The sequence below is a fragment of the Triturus cristatus genome, chromosome 9 (assembly GCF_964204655.1).
Source record: "Triturus cristatus chromosome 9, aTriCri1.1, whole genome shotgun sequence".
In the NCBI taxonomy this organism is placed as follows: Eukaryota; Metazoa; Chordata; class Amphibia; order Caudata; family Salamandridae; genus Triturus; species Triturus cristatus.
The window spans coordinates 228,964,010-228,978,762 of NC_140592.1; the positions used below are offsets into that span (position 1 = coordinate 228,964,010).

At 44.6% G+C, this 14,753-nt stretch overlaps 1 protein-coding gene across 1 annotated transcript in view; it reads left to right on the forward strand.

Annotated features, from left to right (window-relative positions):
• The first annotated feature begins 2,089 nt into the window (after nt 1–2,089).
• The window catches only part of ARL6IP5 (ARF like GTPase 6 interacting protein 5), a 154,568-nt gene continuing 141,904 nt past the window's right edge, over nt 2,090–14,753 (forward strand). Inside the window, exon 1 of the mRNA XM_085624786.1 lies at nt 2,090–2,527. Coding sequence (XP_085480912.1) covers nt 2,352–2,527 — 176 coding nt within the window. The 5' untranslated portion in view covers nt 2,090–2,351. The remainder of the gene's footprint in view (nt 2,528–14,753) is intronic.

Here is a 14,753-nt window from a genome sequence, read left to right on the forward strand (position 1 = left end):
TTCCAAATTCCTCTCACATACCATGTCTCTTAACTTCTCCAGTTAAAAACATTGGCATACCCAACTATGGTTACCCTTTGTCAAATGATCAGAGATCTCCACCCTCCCAAGCATTGTAGTCGGTCTCACTTAATATATAATACAAGTGAGAGTTAAAGCTTGTCAGGGAACCAAAACATACATTGTTTTTTGCCAGTGAGATAACTAATAGATAAACATTGCTATGGGTACTAAATACTTGTCTTGGTTCCAATTTGTAGGGCTCGGTCCCAGCCCACCTACTCGAGAGCACTGTGTGATCTTAGGCGAGATCCTATCCTAAGTGTTCTGAACAGTACATTGTTCGGCGGTATAGTGAGTGCTTTGTACTGTGTAAGGTTACACATTGCTAAGCAGTACAGAAAGTACTTTGTACAATGTGATTACACATGTTACATGAAACACAGAAAAGGTGATGGGAAGATGCTTGCAATAAGCCTAACTGCTGGCAATCGTACGGGGTCTCATTCCAGCCCATTGTTCTTTTGCCCACCATGCTACCTCAAATTCCCAAGTCAGGTCCTCCTTGAATTTGAACATAAGCAACACAAGACCAGCTTTGCCCTGATTGGAGCTCTTCAGAAGGGTGTAGCTTGGTTCCTGTGGCACAGTGAGCACAGGAACCCCGCATATAGTGCGTTGAATGAAACACACAAAAGGTGGTTGGAGGATGCTTCTGGCAATCGCTCAAGTTCTTTGGCCAAAATACCACCTCAGTTTGGACCAACCATATGCAAATCAGTCTTAACCCTGCTCCCTGAACAGAAACACCAGCAACCAGTTTTACCCTCATTGGGCCTCTTCAGTGCTTCCAATGGCACAGTGAGCATGGAACACATATCTGGACATACTGTTGGAAACTAGGGGTTACATGAAACACACGATAGATGATGGGAGGATGCTTGAAATAAATCTAACCACTGGCAATTGTTCAGGGTAGCATTCCAGTCCATCGTTCTTTTGTCCACCATGCCACATAATTTTGGACCGAGCCATTTGCAGCTCAGTCTTGGCATTACACATGTTAAACAGTATCATGAGTGCCCACTTCTGTGTATGTGGAAAACCAATGGACCGTAAAGCAGTCTCAGTAGTTTTGCGTACAGTGTTATGAGAGAATGTTGATCAAAATGACCGTATGTGTCATTTTCTGTGTATATGTACACTATAGAAAGCACAGTGCCTTGGTGTTCTATACAATGTATGATTCCACAGCACACATTTTTAAACACGATGAATGAGTATACTTTACAGCATGGGTCTTCAAACTGGAGGGCGGGCCCCCTAAGAGGGCCTCAGGTAATCCCGGAAGGGGGGGCTCCAAACTCTGGCAAAAAGAAGAATTATGCTCTGTAATAGGCCATCACTAACATCTTTTGTCATTCATATCCTAACTGGGAGTGTGTGTCAAAGGGGAAGGGATTCCAAATATTCCTAAAAACTCCCATCCACACACTGTGGATACTGGTAATAGATACAATTTAATAGAATAATTGTGAAAAACTTTGAAGGGGGGCTCGATGATTTTTTATTTCCACTGTGGGGAGGAGTAGCATTAAAAAGTTTGAAGACCACTTCTTTACAGTATACAAGTACAAAGTTCATATTTTTATACATGCCATAATTTGCGAATAGAAAAGGGGTAGCTTTAGAAAAAAATGTGGGTAATTTATTTTTCCATTAACTTGCGTGGAAATGGAGAAACTTTTATACAAGAGAAAGCTCAAATAAAATTATTATTGGCTTATAACAACGTAAGACAACCACTAAAATCTCGAGTATTGTCATTCATGTTAGCAGTACAAATAGTGCAAACTGTTATGATTACATGCTTAATGAATACGACGAGTGCTCTGTATGCTAAATGTGTCTATTTTCCTTTCGCTCGGAATGTGTATTCCATGTGCTGCTTTCACTCAGTGGTGAGTCAGCTGGTGGCTAAGTGACGAGGAATGCGCATTTTGGGCGTTGGTGCCAAAACACAGGCCTTAAGCTTCACCCTGCCAACAGGGAGGGTCCTGCCGCATTCTGTCACTGTGCGTCGTGGGTTAGGCCTCCTGGACCCTTCCAAAGCTGGTTGTAAAAAAAAGCGTTTAATTACGTTGTCGTTTTTGTGGCAGAGGTTTGGCTAGAGAAGAAACTCTAATGCAATCTATAGTTAGCCAAGTGCTAACATCCAGATGTGAGCGATAAACTACAGTCAACCGCCCGCTCCAATTTCTGGGCACGCCAGTGGCGCGAACCGCACAAGTAATCTTAAAGGGCAGCCGCAGCTGAGTCCATTACAGTCTGTCAGCATCGCTACTGGAAACATGGGCGTGCAGGTAGCTCCGCTCCGCGCTTGGAATGACTTCTACCCTGGGTCCGACCGCTTCGGCCGGCCAGATTTCAAGGACGTCTCAAATTGGAATAACCGGGTGGTCAACAACCTGCTTTATTACCAGACCAACTACCTGGCGGTAGCGGCGGTGATTATCGCGGTGGTGGGGTGAGTGTGTTTTTCAGGCCCGCGCGCAGCAATTTGCAGCGCTCCCGAATATGGCGGCCGCAGCAGCTGCTTGGGTTTTGAGGCAGTTACGGGAGAGCCTGTCCTAAGAGAGTGAGAGGCATTCTCAGGGATGTTCTGCGATGGCAAGATGGTTTCGTTAAGAAAAACTGAAAGATGGACCGAACGAGTGGGAAAGGCGAACGCATTTTGAGTCTCATAAATTGTAACATTAATGTTAACATTTGTTATTCACAGCACTTATAAACGATAGACGTGCAGTATTTAATTGTAATTGTAAATGCATTTCTTTATCGCTTACTACACCTGACGAGGCGTCGAAGTGCTTTTTCGGCGAGTAGCACGCTACTCCGGACAGGGAGGGATTTTGGGGGCTCTGGGCCAAACATATTTTGGGGGCCCTTGTTCAGAAGAGCTTTGAATTTATAATACAATTTCAGCTCTTTCATGGCCTCTTTGGCCAGGCCACTGACAGTGCACAGTCACACTGGTCCAAATTCTAAATGTGTTTACATCTAATATTCAAAGATAATGATGCGTGTTTTCAGTATTGCAACACAGCTACAGCTCCCGAATATTACTGCAAATAATCTCTGTGTCCCCCCTCCCATTTCTCATATGTGAGGTCCTGTTTTGATGTAAAAAAAAATTTTTTATGGATGTTATATGAAACATGGACACATTTGTCAGAAAAATGTCTGTATTAGACTCTCACACATTACCCACATTAAAAATAAATGAATAGAAAACAATTTTTACAACTATCTTTTTAAGAATTATTCAATATCATCAGAGCAAGACTCTCTCAGGTGACACCCAGAAAGGCTGGGGCCCTAGGCCAGAGCCCACTTTGCCCATGCCTTAAAACGTCTCAGACTCCGGAACCCAAAAAGGATTAGTGGTAAATTAGTAAATGGAAATATGAAATTAATTTGAGCGGTGGACTTGTTAGTCTGTTATTTGGATAGAAAAGGACAGTGGAGTGATAGAAGAGGGAAGGGTTTGCATTTACATAGCTCTTGCTACCCCTGATGCGGTGTTGAAGCTCTTATCGGGGGTGTAGCAATCTATTCCGAAACCCAAAAAGGATTAGTGGTGAATTAGAATAGGGATATATGAAATTAATTTGAGCGGTGGACATGTTAGTCTGTTATTTGGATTGAAAAAGGATACTGGAGGAATAGAAGAGGGAAAGGGTTTGCATTTATATTTATATAGCGCTTGCCACCACTGATGAGGTGTCAAAGTGCTTTTTGGTGGGTAGTATGCTTCTCCGGAACCCAAACAGGATTAATCGGAATTAGTATGGGGAAATATGAAATTAATTTGAGGGGTGGACATGTTAGTCTGATATTTGGATTGAAACGATAGTGAAGGGATAGAAGAGGGAAGGATTTAGTATTGTTTCTTTTTTAATTATATTTTTCTTTGGCTCAGAGCACTAGGAGGAGATTCGGGATGAATAAAGTGGAAGAGTCAAAGGGAAGGGTTTAGAGAGGCTTGTTTGAGAGATCTGAATAGTAAAAGGGTATGAGATGATGCAAGGAGGGGTAGAGGAGGGACGAGTCTAGAAAGGGTTATTTTGGGGATTGTAGTAGTAAAATGGGGTTTGGGATGAGTGAGAGAGTGGAGGTAGAGGATATATTGAGAGAGGTATAGGGTAGAGCATTGATTATGCTGAATTAGAAGCAAAGTAATACATTTAAAACGCTATATTTTATTATTTTTTGCTGTTTTTTAGCGCAAATTCAACCCAAAGGTGTTGGAGCTCTGTACCCTAGCATCAGTTACTTTTAACAAGAGCATGTTAATTTTTTAGGCACCGCGAGATAAGGTCACTTGCCAAGAATCCTAGGATGATGAGTCTATGCCGAGACTCAAACCTAGTTCCAAAGTCAGCAGTTCTGGCCATAGCGCCAAATTCTCTAATAACAGGATCCTGCAATAAAAGAACACACCCACAAGCCTTTTGTAGCAGAAAAAGGCACTTTATTGTGACAGGCTTGTAGTTAAACAGTGTTTTATTTTATACAACATACAACAATAGCTTCATTAATTCATAGTCCATTTGAAACCCCAATCAATGCAAGATCCCCCAATTAAACATTCCATACCCGCCAATTCATTCTTTCCGCTTACACCTATCTTTCACATTAACTAACTAATGTCTCTCTCACACAACCCAACCCATCCTCACCAAAAGTACCCCATTCACCTTACTCCATGTCCTCCAAGCTCCTCTTCCCTCAAAGAACATCAACTGCACCAAGGCTGCTTAGACCCCACACAAGCCAGCATTTAATTCAATCCCATCAAATAAATTGCAGACCCAAATTTGTGCAAATGGCCCCCATTCTGCTCAAAAAAATTATCCCCATTCTTCAAAATGTTCAAATGAGACAAACACCGTAACCCGATTTGATAGGCAGAAAACCCTCATGACCCTGTTCAGAAGCCATCTTGCCCCCCCTGAAGAGTCCATGCCGGCTACTATCCAAGTTGAGGCCCCCACCATACTGTTGTTGATCAGCAAATCGTAAACCCATCGGAGAAATGAATGCCCTATAATCCCAGGTACCATTTTGTCAACAGCAGAGCCAGGAACAAAATCTACAAAAGAAGAAAGAAGCATCAACGGAAAACATGGCTAAGGATTCTCTTCCATCCCAAATCTATTATTTTACAACCCTTGCATCAACTGACTACCAAGCCATCAGAACCTCCCTTCAAGGCAAATCTAATCTATGTGCCACCTTTACCACCTCAACGCAGGAGGAATGTGACCCGAAAGAACTTGCATCTAAACCAAGACGACCCCAAATCAACCACTGAAAGCTGCCAACTATTGGTACGCAGTAGCAGGAGATACATCCACATTACAGAAGAAACCACCCCCCACTATATCAACCCCTGCCAAAAAATACTCCCTATTCCACAACGGGGCACAACCCCCCTCCCCGACCTTACACAAAGCCATACCCAGCTGCCCCTGCCCCAGGCATCTGTTTGGGAACTCTACAGCCAAAGCCAGCTGCGAACAAAGCCGGCCCAACTTCAGCAAAACTCAATCCCCCCCCCCCCACCCCCCAGTAACCAGAAAATGTAAGGACCCCGAAAAAACATCCAAACCAGTAACCATCTAAAAGAAACACCTCAAAAAGATGATATTCACATCTGGGCAAAGCAACCAGCCAACGTCCCTAAAAATCCTGCAAAACAATTGCCATTAACCGAGACCGCTTAAGCCACGAATTACTCTACCCCAACAAAAAGATCTCTGCACCAGCTCACCCTCAGCCGGAGCATAACACCCAGCATAATTTGCCATAGAATGCATTCCCGGCTAATCTCCTCCACGCACAGCAACGTGAGCAGGACCAAACTGCCAAACTCACCTATGTAGTTGCGAGAACAGGGCAACATACAGGGATGAAAAGATCCTACAACCCTGATAATACGACGTGTATAAAGAGGGACACCCCTCGGCGGCTGTACCAGCAACACCACCTTCGGCACCCGACTCCCCACGATGAGAAAAACACAACTTACTCGACACCTAATCTACTGAGGGTCATGCAAACATGGCAACAGCATTCAGAGCCATGCCCATAGTATGAAAAAAAGTAGAGCCTCTGTTTACTCCAGAGCCAAAAGAAAACCCCCAGGTCCTGTGCCCAAATCTTGAAAATTCTGCCCAGAGTTCCGCCCAAGCGCCTCAACCCTCCTGCACAGAAAAAGGAAAAAAAATGTCCCTTCCACGACCCATCCCACCATCGGAGAAAAACAAGTCCAGGGAAAGCCAGTCAGCCGTTTTACACCAAACTGAGCCAATGCGTACTGCAACAGGAACCAAAACAAGCTGAACAAAAAAACAAAAGATTGGACAAGAAAAGTCTGAACCTTGCGAGAAAATACCAACCAGAAAACCGACCTACATCAACTCGACTGGGGGATCCTTGGGTAAAGGCTGACCCTGCTGGTTCCTGCCCTAAGGTGTTGTCCATTGTGCCCCTGAGTTAACCATGAACGAACATTGTGCTAATGGGTGACACCCTCTGATTTCAAGCACATTCATGTTTATAGCTGCAAAAATGGCAGGGACAGAAACCGCTGTCAAAACCTCAGCAGGCCCTTGCAGAGAGATTTTGGCCCCTACCCCCAACTACCACCCCTGACGACGTGGACCCGTATGGGGAAGGCTGATAGGTTATGGACAAGCTGCTCGCTGTATGAGTAGGAGCAGGCGGTTGAGTAGAAGACATCCACTGAAGCCACAACTCCTAATCCACATCAGCCCATGGCTTGTCCGTAATAAGACTTAGTCTAGCCCTGAACTCCTTATCGTAGCTCAAACAAGCAAAGCCCCCAAAGTGCATTTGTGCTTTGCAAATAATATTCATTAACTTGAAAAGAGCAACGTCCATCTCCCCGTGCTTCTCACAGGATATTCTTGCATAAATAAGAAACGCAGAAGTCCAAGTATCTACCTTGATAGGCACCCTCAGTCTGTTGCAGGGATTCTGCTTATACACAGAACTATGCTTAGAACCCCAGGACCTCAGTGAATTGTGGTGTACCAGAAACTCACCTCAGAACCCAGAACCCAGTATCCGGCTAGCATAAGTGTCCCATTCGTTATCCAAGATTTAGCTCAGAGATCCCAATGAATAGACAACCCAGAACAAGCTACTTAGTGTACTCTCAGGAATGGTGGGAATCGGAAATACCTGTTCGTATATTATTCTCACATCAGTCCACAACAATAATCAACAGAGACACGGTGTAAATAAAAAGAGTTTATTTTTATAGACCACGTGTCCTAAGATGCAGTACTTTGGCTAATACAAGCAGACAAATGATTAATATCAAAACCAGCAACATAGTTACAATACCATAGAATATAAAAGGAGTGATCATATTATAATGACAGTGGATACTTCCACCTTCCCTTCACTAATAAGCTAATTTTATTATTATGCTAATAGAAGGTCTCTTAGGCTTGAATAGGGGACCCCATACCTCAAAGATCAGCTTAGTGAAATCACATCACAGGAGCATCAGGAGACTTCTCGCAGGAAGGCTCGTCTTCGGTCTGAATAATAAACATGATGTCTGTGATATTAAAAGCACCAACTTTCAGGTATGTGCAGCTGCGCGTGTGTTATGGCTAAATAGTGGGTCGATCAACCTAGAGTGAAAAACATGCATTGTGTAATATTCCAGACTGTTTGTCACACCATGTACAGACCAAGGTCGCTGCGCAGAGCTTGGGATGGTAACAACAGATTGCTCTCGTGTGAGGCAAGTCTCGAGTCAGCAGTTTATTTAAGAAATAACATGTAAACGCAGTGTCGTGTGCAAAAGCAGAAAGATGGCATTCTAACATCTAACGTGGTTATGCTAACTTAACAATGTATGTGCGTATTTCAGGAAGAACTCACTACACGCCCCCTTGATCGAAGCACTATTGAATAGGCAAGAAAAGAGAGAACGCAGAGTTCAGTTTCGTCAGAGCAGAACAAGGCGAAACCAATGCAGAGTTTCAGAATGCGCCAAAGTCCGAAACTACAAAAAAAAATAAACCAGGGTTTTTTTGAAAGAAAAAAATAAGGAAGCGAAAAAAAAAAAAACTCAAAACGACCATCGGGAAAAAAGAGAAAGAAAAGAAGAAATGTTGCGCTAGAGTGCTGTCCAGTAGCACAGGCGCACAGGACAACTGTCCAGTTAATCCATGAATGTATAGGCAGCATATGTGGCCACTGCTTCCAACAAAAAATCGTTTGCAGGTCCACTGAAAGTCTCAGCCATCCAATCCATCAACGAAAAGGAACATACGTGTTCTTCAACCATCGGAGCCTCTAGCACGATCAGAGGGCACCCGGAATGTTCCTCCAAATAGCTCATAGCCAAGAAGTTGTAGGCAGCTGTTGAGATGTCCCAATTACCCAGGATACCATGTGCCGCACCACAGGCCATAATCCGGACACCAGAACAGGCCAACTCGTGAGACACTAAGGGCCTCATCAGTCGATCGAAATCCGGCACCGGAGACACCAGGTTGGTCAAGCACAAATCCAAAGGCCATTCAAAGGGACAATCCAGGCAGTGAAATACAGGCTGCACGCAGGTGAAGTAGGAATACCTGAAGGATAATCCATATGCCAGGCTTAAGGTCGCCAACGGCAGAGTTCCATAAAAGTCAAGCATCCTATCACGAAGAAGATGCAGGCGGGACAGGCGCTCGTGTGGCACAGAAGGAGCAGCCATTCCGTAGTATGAAAAGTAAAAGCAGCACACCTGCCACCAGCGCCAGAAGCAGCGGAACACCTCCAAAGATGCTCGAGAAAAGTGAATGAAAAAATGCCGGAATCACACCAAAAATAGTTTTGAAAGAGGTCACGAGACCCGAGCCCACAAGTTTAAAAAAATGAGCCAGGCCGGTCGTGGACGAGGCATTAAAAATAGTTTGGATCAAAGTGCCGAAATGTAGGGGGAGGTCAGTATTCAGAAGCGCCTGTACCTCAGTGCGCGTATTAGCAACGTGAAGGACAAATGTTTCACGAGAGGAAGTCAATGGCACCTCTTTTTGGGACAATAAAGCTCTTATTCTGCTCAACTTGTTGAACTCCGCTTTCAAGGTTGGAATCGAAGGCCAGATTGAAACATCCAGCTGCCCATGCGGGGGTGGAAAGAGAACATTATTGCAGCAGACAACTTTCTGCGAGACAGTTACTATGTACGGGATTCCCACTAACATCCCGCAGCAAGCTTCATTATTCAAAATTAAATAACTACCATTTGCAAGTAACGTGAAAGAAGGCGTAATCACAGGCACTGGGATACCCCGTAGGACGCAGGCTAAGTTCGGGGCTTGCACATTGCATGCGCCGTGTAGTTGAATGTGCCTACATACCAAGGAATGGTCTGGTGTCGTGGTACATTCCTCGCCTTTCAAATAAACCTCAGTTCCGTCCCTAGTACATCTATACGTAAAGGGGAGGGACCAAACCTCATGTATGAAAGCGGTGCCCAGCGGTTCATATCTACCCAAAGCATAATGTTTCATACAAGAAGTGAACTTAAAAAGCGCGAAAGGAAGAGTTATCAATCCGTGGACTAACCACGTAGCTGAATTGATCTCCGTTACAGAAAAAGGCAATGGTTCTAATTTTTCAATATGTAACAATGAATATGTAGCATCCTTCATGGACATAAATCGCTGCTTGTCAGTAAGGTTAAAGGGAAGAAATAACGATGTAGTGTTAAGATAGTCCCAAGGGACTCTCCCCGCCTTTAACGTCTGCAATGTCCATGCAAACTGCATAACAGAACGCAACTGGTTTTGACCATGATATAACACAGACATATCATCATGCACAATATCAACAACAGAAGAAACAATATTATCTAATGTATAAATTCTTGAAGAGAGAGTGTTAATGCTATTATCTATAACGGCTAAAACCTTCTCCATGTTTGCTTGGTCAATAGCTCGCAATCTGGAAGCCGCCTCAATCTGCGACAACTTCCAGACTTCGTTGTAAATAGCATACGCCCACCTTTTGGTTCTGCCACCCACAGGACCTTTAACAAAATCATTCAAATCTATTTTGTCATGTAATTGTGATAAATGAACTTTGACAGACGCCAAGGTGGAATGTCGCAACCAAGATTGACACAACTTGCCCACAGAGTATGTAGTTACAGTATGTGACGACTCAAACCGAGGGTCCACGCGTTCCCGAGTATACCCCGGTTTCAGTCCCAGAAAACGACGTTGACAGGTGTCTGAACTGCTTTGCCAAACTAACCAACCCTCACTATTAAATTTCGAAATATTGAAAGATGTATTTGAAACTAAGGATTGCAAAGCAGCAAGGGATAGATCTGTGTGGTTATCCCAATTGGGATAAGCGCCCAAATCCGGCACAGAAGGTGTCTTTAATTGTTTAGCAGTAGCCAATCCAAAACAGGTGGTTTGGAAGATGGATGAATTCAAAAATAAAATATGATTTGGTATAAGACAGGCACGATGTAAAGCCTCTGTACCCTGTACCTGCCACGGCTTGGAACCCCAAACCGACTTTAGATCAATAGTAGCCTTCCATACATCATAACCTTTGATTGACAACTCGTCCATAAAGGACTTGGAATAAAGTAACTTTGTGTGTGTCAGTCTAACCTTTGCGGCAGACTCAGGCAGCACCTTAAAATAAAACGCTGCCGGGTCGGAAACACTGAAATCAGTAAAATAAGAATATTTGTTAACTAGTGTTTGTGAACTTCCGAACTCGGGAGTAGGACAGTGTTCCCATTGGGTAAAATTTACAAAATTTCTAAATGTATTTGCTTTATGCAGGAAATGATTGCCATAATGTTGAAAACAATACTGTTCCGCATAATTAGCCGCATTTTCATATAAATCTTCAGCATCAAAAGCGGCATAATATTTCAAATCAGAAAACAGTGATTCAATGGCGTGTACATCCCAATCATCAGAACGTATGTTCTGCCTAACCACATCACCCATAGAAACTCGAAATACATTAGGTACATTAATGACCTCTGTAGGCCCATGAATTTGGAATTTAACAGCATCCCATGCGATTCCATCCAAGACGGGCCAGGCAGTAATATTCACAGAAGTCTGGTCCCTCTTCATGATGTGGGACGAGGAGTGGGGGGCCAAAGTTCCATTGATAAGTCTAATTGTCGATCTCTCACTCAAATAGTGGCCATCCACAAGACGGAAAAAAACTATTATAAATCCAATTGACATAAACAAAAAAATAGTGAAAAGTATCAACCAGATGTATGTCCAAGGGGCAATCAAAAAATGTCTCTTAAACCAGCTGAAAAAAACAGCAATGTTTGATGGGGGGCTTGAGGGTAATGAGTCAGTGTCAAAGGAGAAACGGGACTGGCCAAGTGCTGTAGATTGTAAAACAGGTGAGGGACCACGTGTAGGATAAGCGTACTCAGTCTCTTCGGGCAAACCACCAGCCGATGGTATTAACAAGGGATCAGTAACAGATTGCATCTCGATGGCAACATCAGACAAGGTGTTAGAAGCAGGAACCAACATTGAATTTCTTTGCATCGTCTGGCATGAAATTGCTGGAGTCATACTAAGAAGTATCGGCCACTCGCTGAAGTTTGACATTGTCAATAGAGATGTACCTGTTTTCTTTGCGACCAGGAAGTGGAGGTAAAATGACTGTTCTTGTACCCTGCACTCCAAGCACTGGAACTGGTGCACGATAAGAGGGGCCGAACTCCTTCTTGTTCTCCACCTTCTCACGGACCAGGTCTCCAACTCTGGGTAGCCAGCCGACTACCGGAACCTGAACTTCAGCTTCAGATATGGAGGGCAAATGTTCCTTCGAAAGAGTGTCTCTGGCTTCTTGTAGAGTCTGTAAAACAGCACAGTGATCATCTACGTCAAAGGGTGCGGTCGACGCCGCCATGTCTAGACCATCAAGGTCTGGGACAAACATTCTGATTCCGAAGAGCATCATGTACGGGGTCCGCCCACCCAGAGACCTTCTAGGGAGATTATTAAGTGCACGTTGGACGTTATACAAATGGGCTAGCCAGTTCCGGCCTGTGCCTAAAACACGTGCTGTCAATGATTGCTTTAAGTCACGGTTCATTCGCTCCACCACACTATTACCCTCAGGTCGGTAGGGGGACGAAAATTTGACTAGGACCCCCAAATTTCTCATAGCCTCCTTGTAAGCCTTAGAGGCGAACGCAGGGCCCTGATCAGAATGGAAGGTACCACACGCAAAAGTTCCCACAAAGACACGCAAATCCCTGATGACAGTCCGCGAGTCAGCACTCCTTTGTGGCCATACCCATAGAAAACGTGTGCACGAATCCACTGCAACCAAGATGTACTTGTACGCAGTATCGGAGGAAAAAGGACCGCAGTGATCTAAATAAACACAACCAAATGGCTTATTAGAGATGTACAGCTGTGTCTGTGGTGGGCGCGCAACAGTAGAAGGTTTAATCTGTTGGCAAATGTCACAATCAAGAACATAAGCGCGCGTTTGTTTATATAAACCAAACCACCAGTAACGTTGTTGTAGCAGAGATATTGTAGCTGACACACCGGCGTGGGCAGACGCCAACCCCTCATGTGCAGCCAAGATCAGTGCTGGCCTGCAGTCCGCGTTGGGAATAATTCTGTCACCAACGTCATTAATCCTCACTAATGGGACATTATCAGGACTTAAATGGTAAATGTAACGAGAAGGAAAACCCTTCGGGTAATCGCCTCCCTTTTCTGTAGCAGCAATAGCTGCCAAGATGTCATCATCAATCTTACTTTTTGATCTGGTAACTGCTGCCACTAAGTATGTAGCCACTGCTGTTTTTGCTGCCTCGTCAGCCAAGCTGTTGCCGACAGCATGGACACCAAGTCGTTGGTGACCAAGAGTGTGAATAACATTCACGAGAGGGAGACGGTCTTTAAAGTCTGCCACTCGAACCCAAAGCGTTTTATGCTTAATTGTGCCACCTTTCGTGTCTCGATAGTCATTCTGAGACCAGAAGTGTAAATTGTCATTGTAGGACTGGACACAGTAGAAGGAATCACTCACTATAAGAGTAGTGACCCGAGGATCAGCAAACTCCAGTGCAAGCACCAGAGCCCGAAGCTCCGCCAATTGCGCGGTACAATCACCCAATGACTGCGTATGCACTGCATCAGATTGGAATTCACCATTCACGAATGTACCTACGACAATTGCGCAAGCCGCTGAATAAGCGTGCTTCGATCCAATCGCGGGCTGCGCAGACCCGTCAGTGTATATGACACAATGGTATTCTTCGAGCGGGCGCAAAGACAGAGGTGCCGGATGAACGAATTCATACTGCAAGAACTCTTGAGTCTGTAATGAGGCATCAAAGATGTAAGTGACGTCTGGCGACGTCAGTGTTGTGGCCCATTGTATCCACCGAGGATGCAAAGCTTTAGAATTTGGTACACTTGCCTTTGTCACTGCTTCTAAGGCAGGATAGGGTGTTACAACCAGAATCTGTTTCCCATGCGACAGTGCGCGTTCTTTAAGGATCGCCATCTGTACAGCAGTCAGAACTTTTTCGACCGCAGAAAAACGTAATTCAGCAGAGGTGTACAAGTGGGATTTGTACGCAATGGGGACTGTATCGCCCTCATTAAACGTCAAATACGTGAAACCCACGGCGCCTGGCACTATTCTTATTACCAGGTTAGTGCGGTTATCACGTGTCAGCAAATATTGTGAAGCAAGAAGATCAGCCTGTAAAGACTGTAAAATTTTAGAATGTTCCAGCTGCCAGCTAGACTTCGAAAAAGTGGGTTGTACCAAGGCGTAAAGCGGCTTGATACGCTGGGCATAATCAGGAATGTACGTACGGCCGAAATTCAGAAAGCCCAGCAGAGATTGTAATTTCTTTAGCGTCGTTGGCGCACTCAAGCATGCGCACTTTTCCAGAAAGTGGGGAGCTAACCCCTTTCCTTCATTATTGAGCTCGTAGCCCAAAAACAACACTGTATATTCCGCGATGTGTGACTTCGCAAAATTGAATTTGTAGCCATAGTCAGCAAAACTCACTACAATATTGTCGACTCGAGACAGATGCGGCAACAGCTCATCATCCGTGAGGTAGATATCGTCAACATAGGAGTATGCTTCGGGGTCTATTCTTTCTAAGAGAGAAACCACGCGAGCGGAAAAGACGCCAGGGCTATTTTTGTAGCCCATGGCTAATCTCGTAAACTGTTTTTGTTTTCCGCCCGAAGTAAACGCTGTCCACTGGCTACTCAGTGTGGACAGGTTATGGCTAAAGAAGCCATTGGAAATGTCAAGTGTCGTTTTAAACCTCTTACGCACGAGACTGTCGACTAAAGCCGAGCTATGTGTATTTTGTACCGCGCAGGTCCGGCAATGGGAGTTTAGGTGCCGGTAATCCAAAACTAAACGGTACGAGCCGTCAGGCTTCGTTACAGTGAATAAAGGGTTATTCATAGGGGACACACAAGTTTCAATAACACCCTGATATTCCAATTGTTCAAGGATCGCCGCGACGTGTGGTCTAGCTTCACGACGCATGGGATATTGGGGCTGAGGCTGGGGCATAGACCGTAATGGAATCTCATGGCAGGGGGACAACCGGTCCCAACCCACTTGAGTACGATATACCGCTGGCGCAAGCGCCA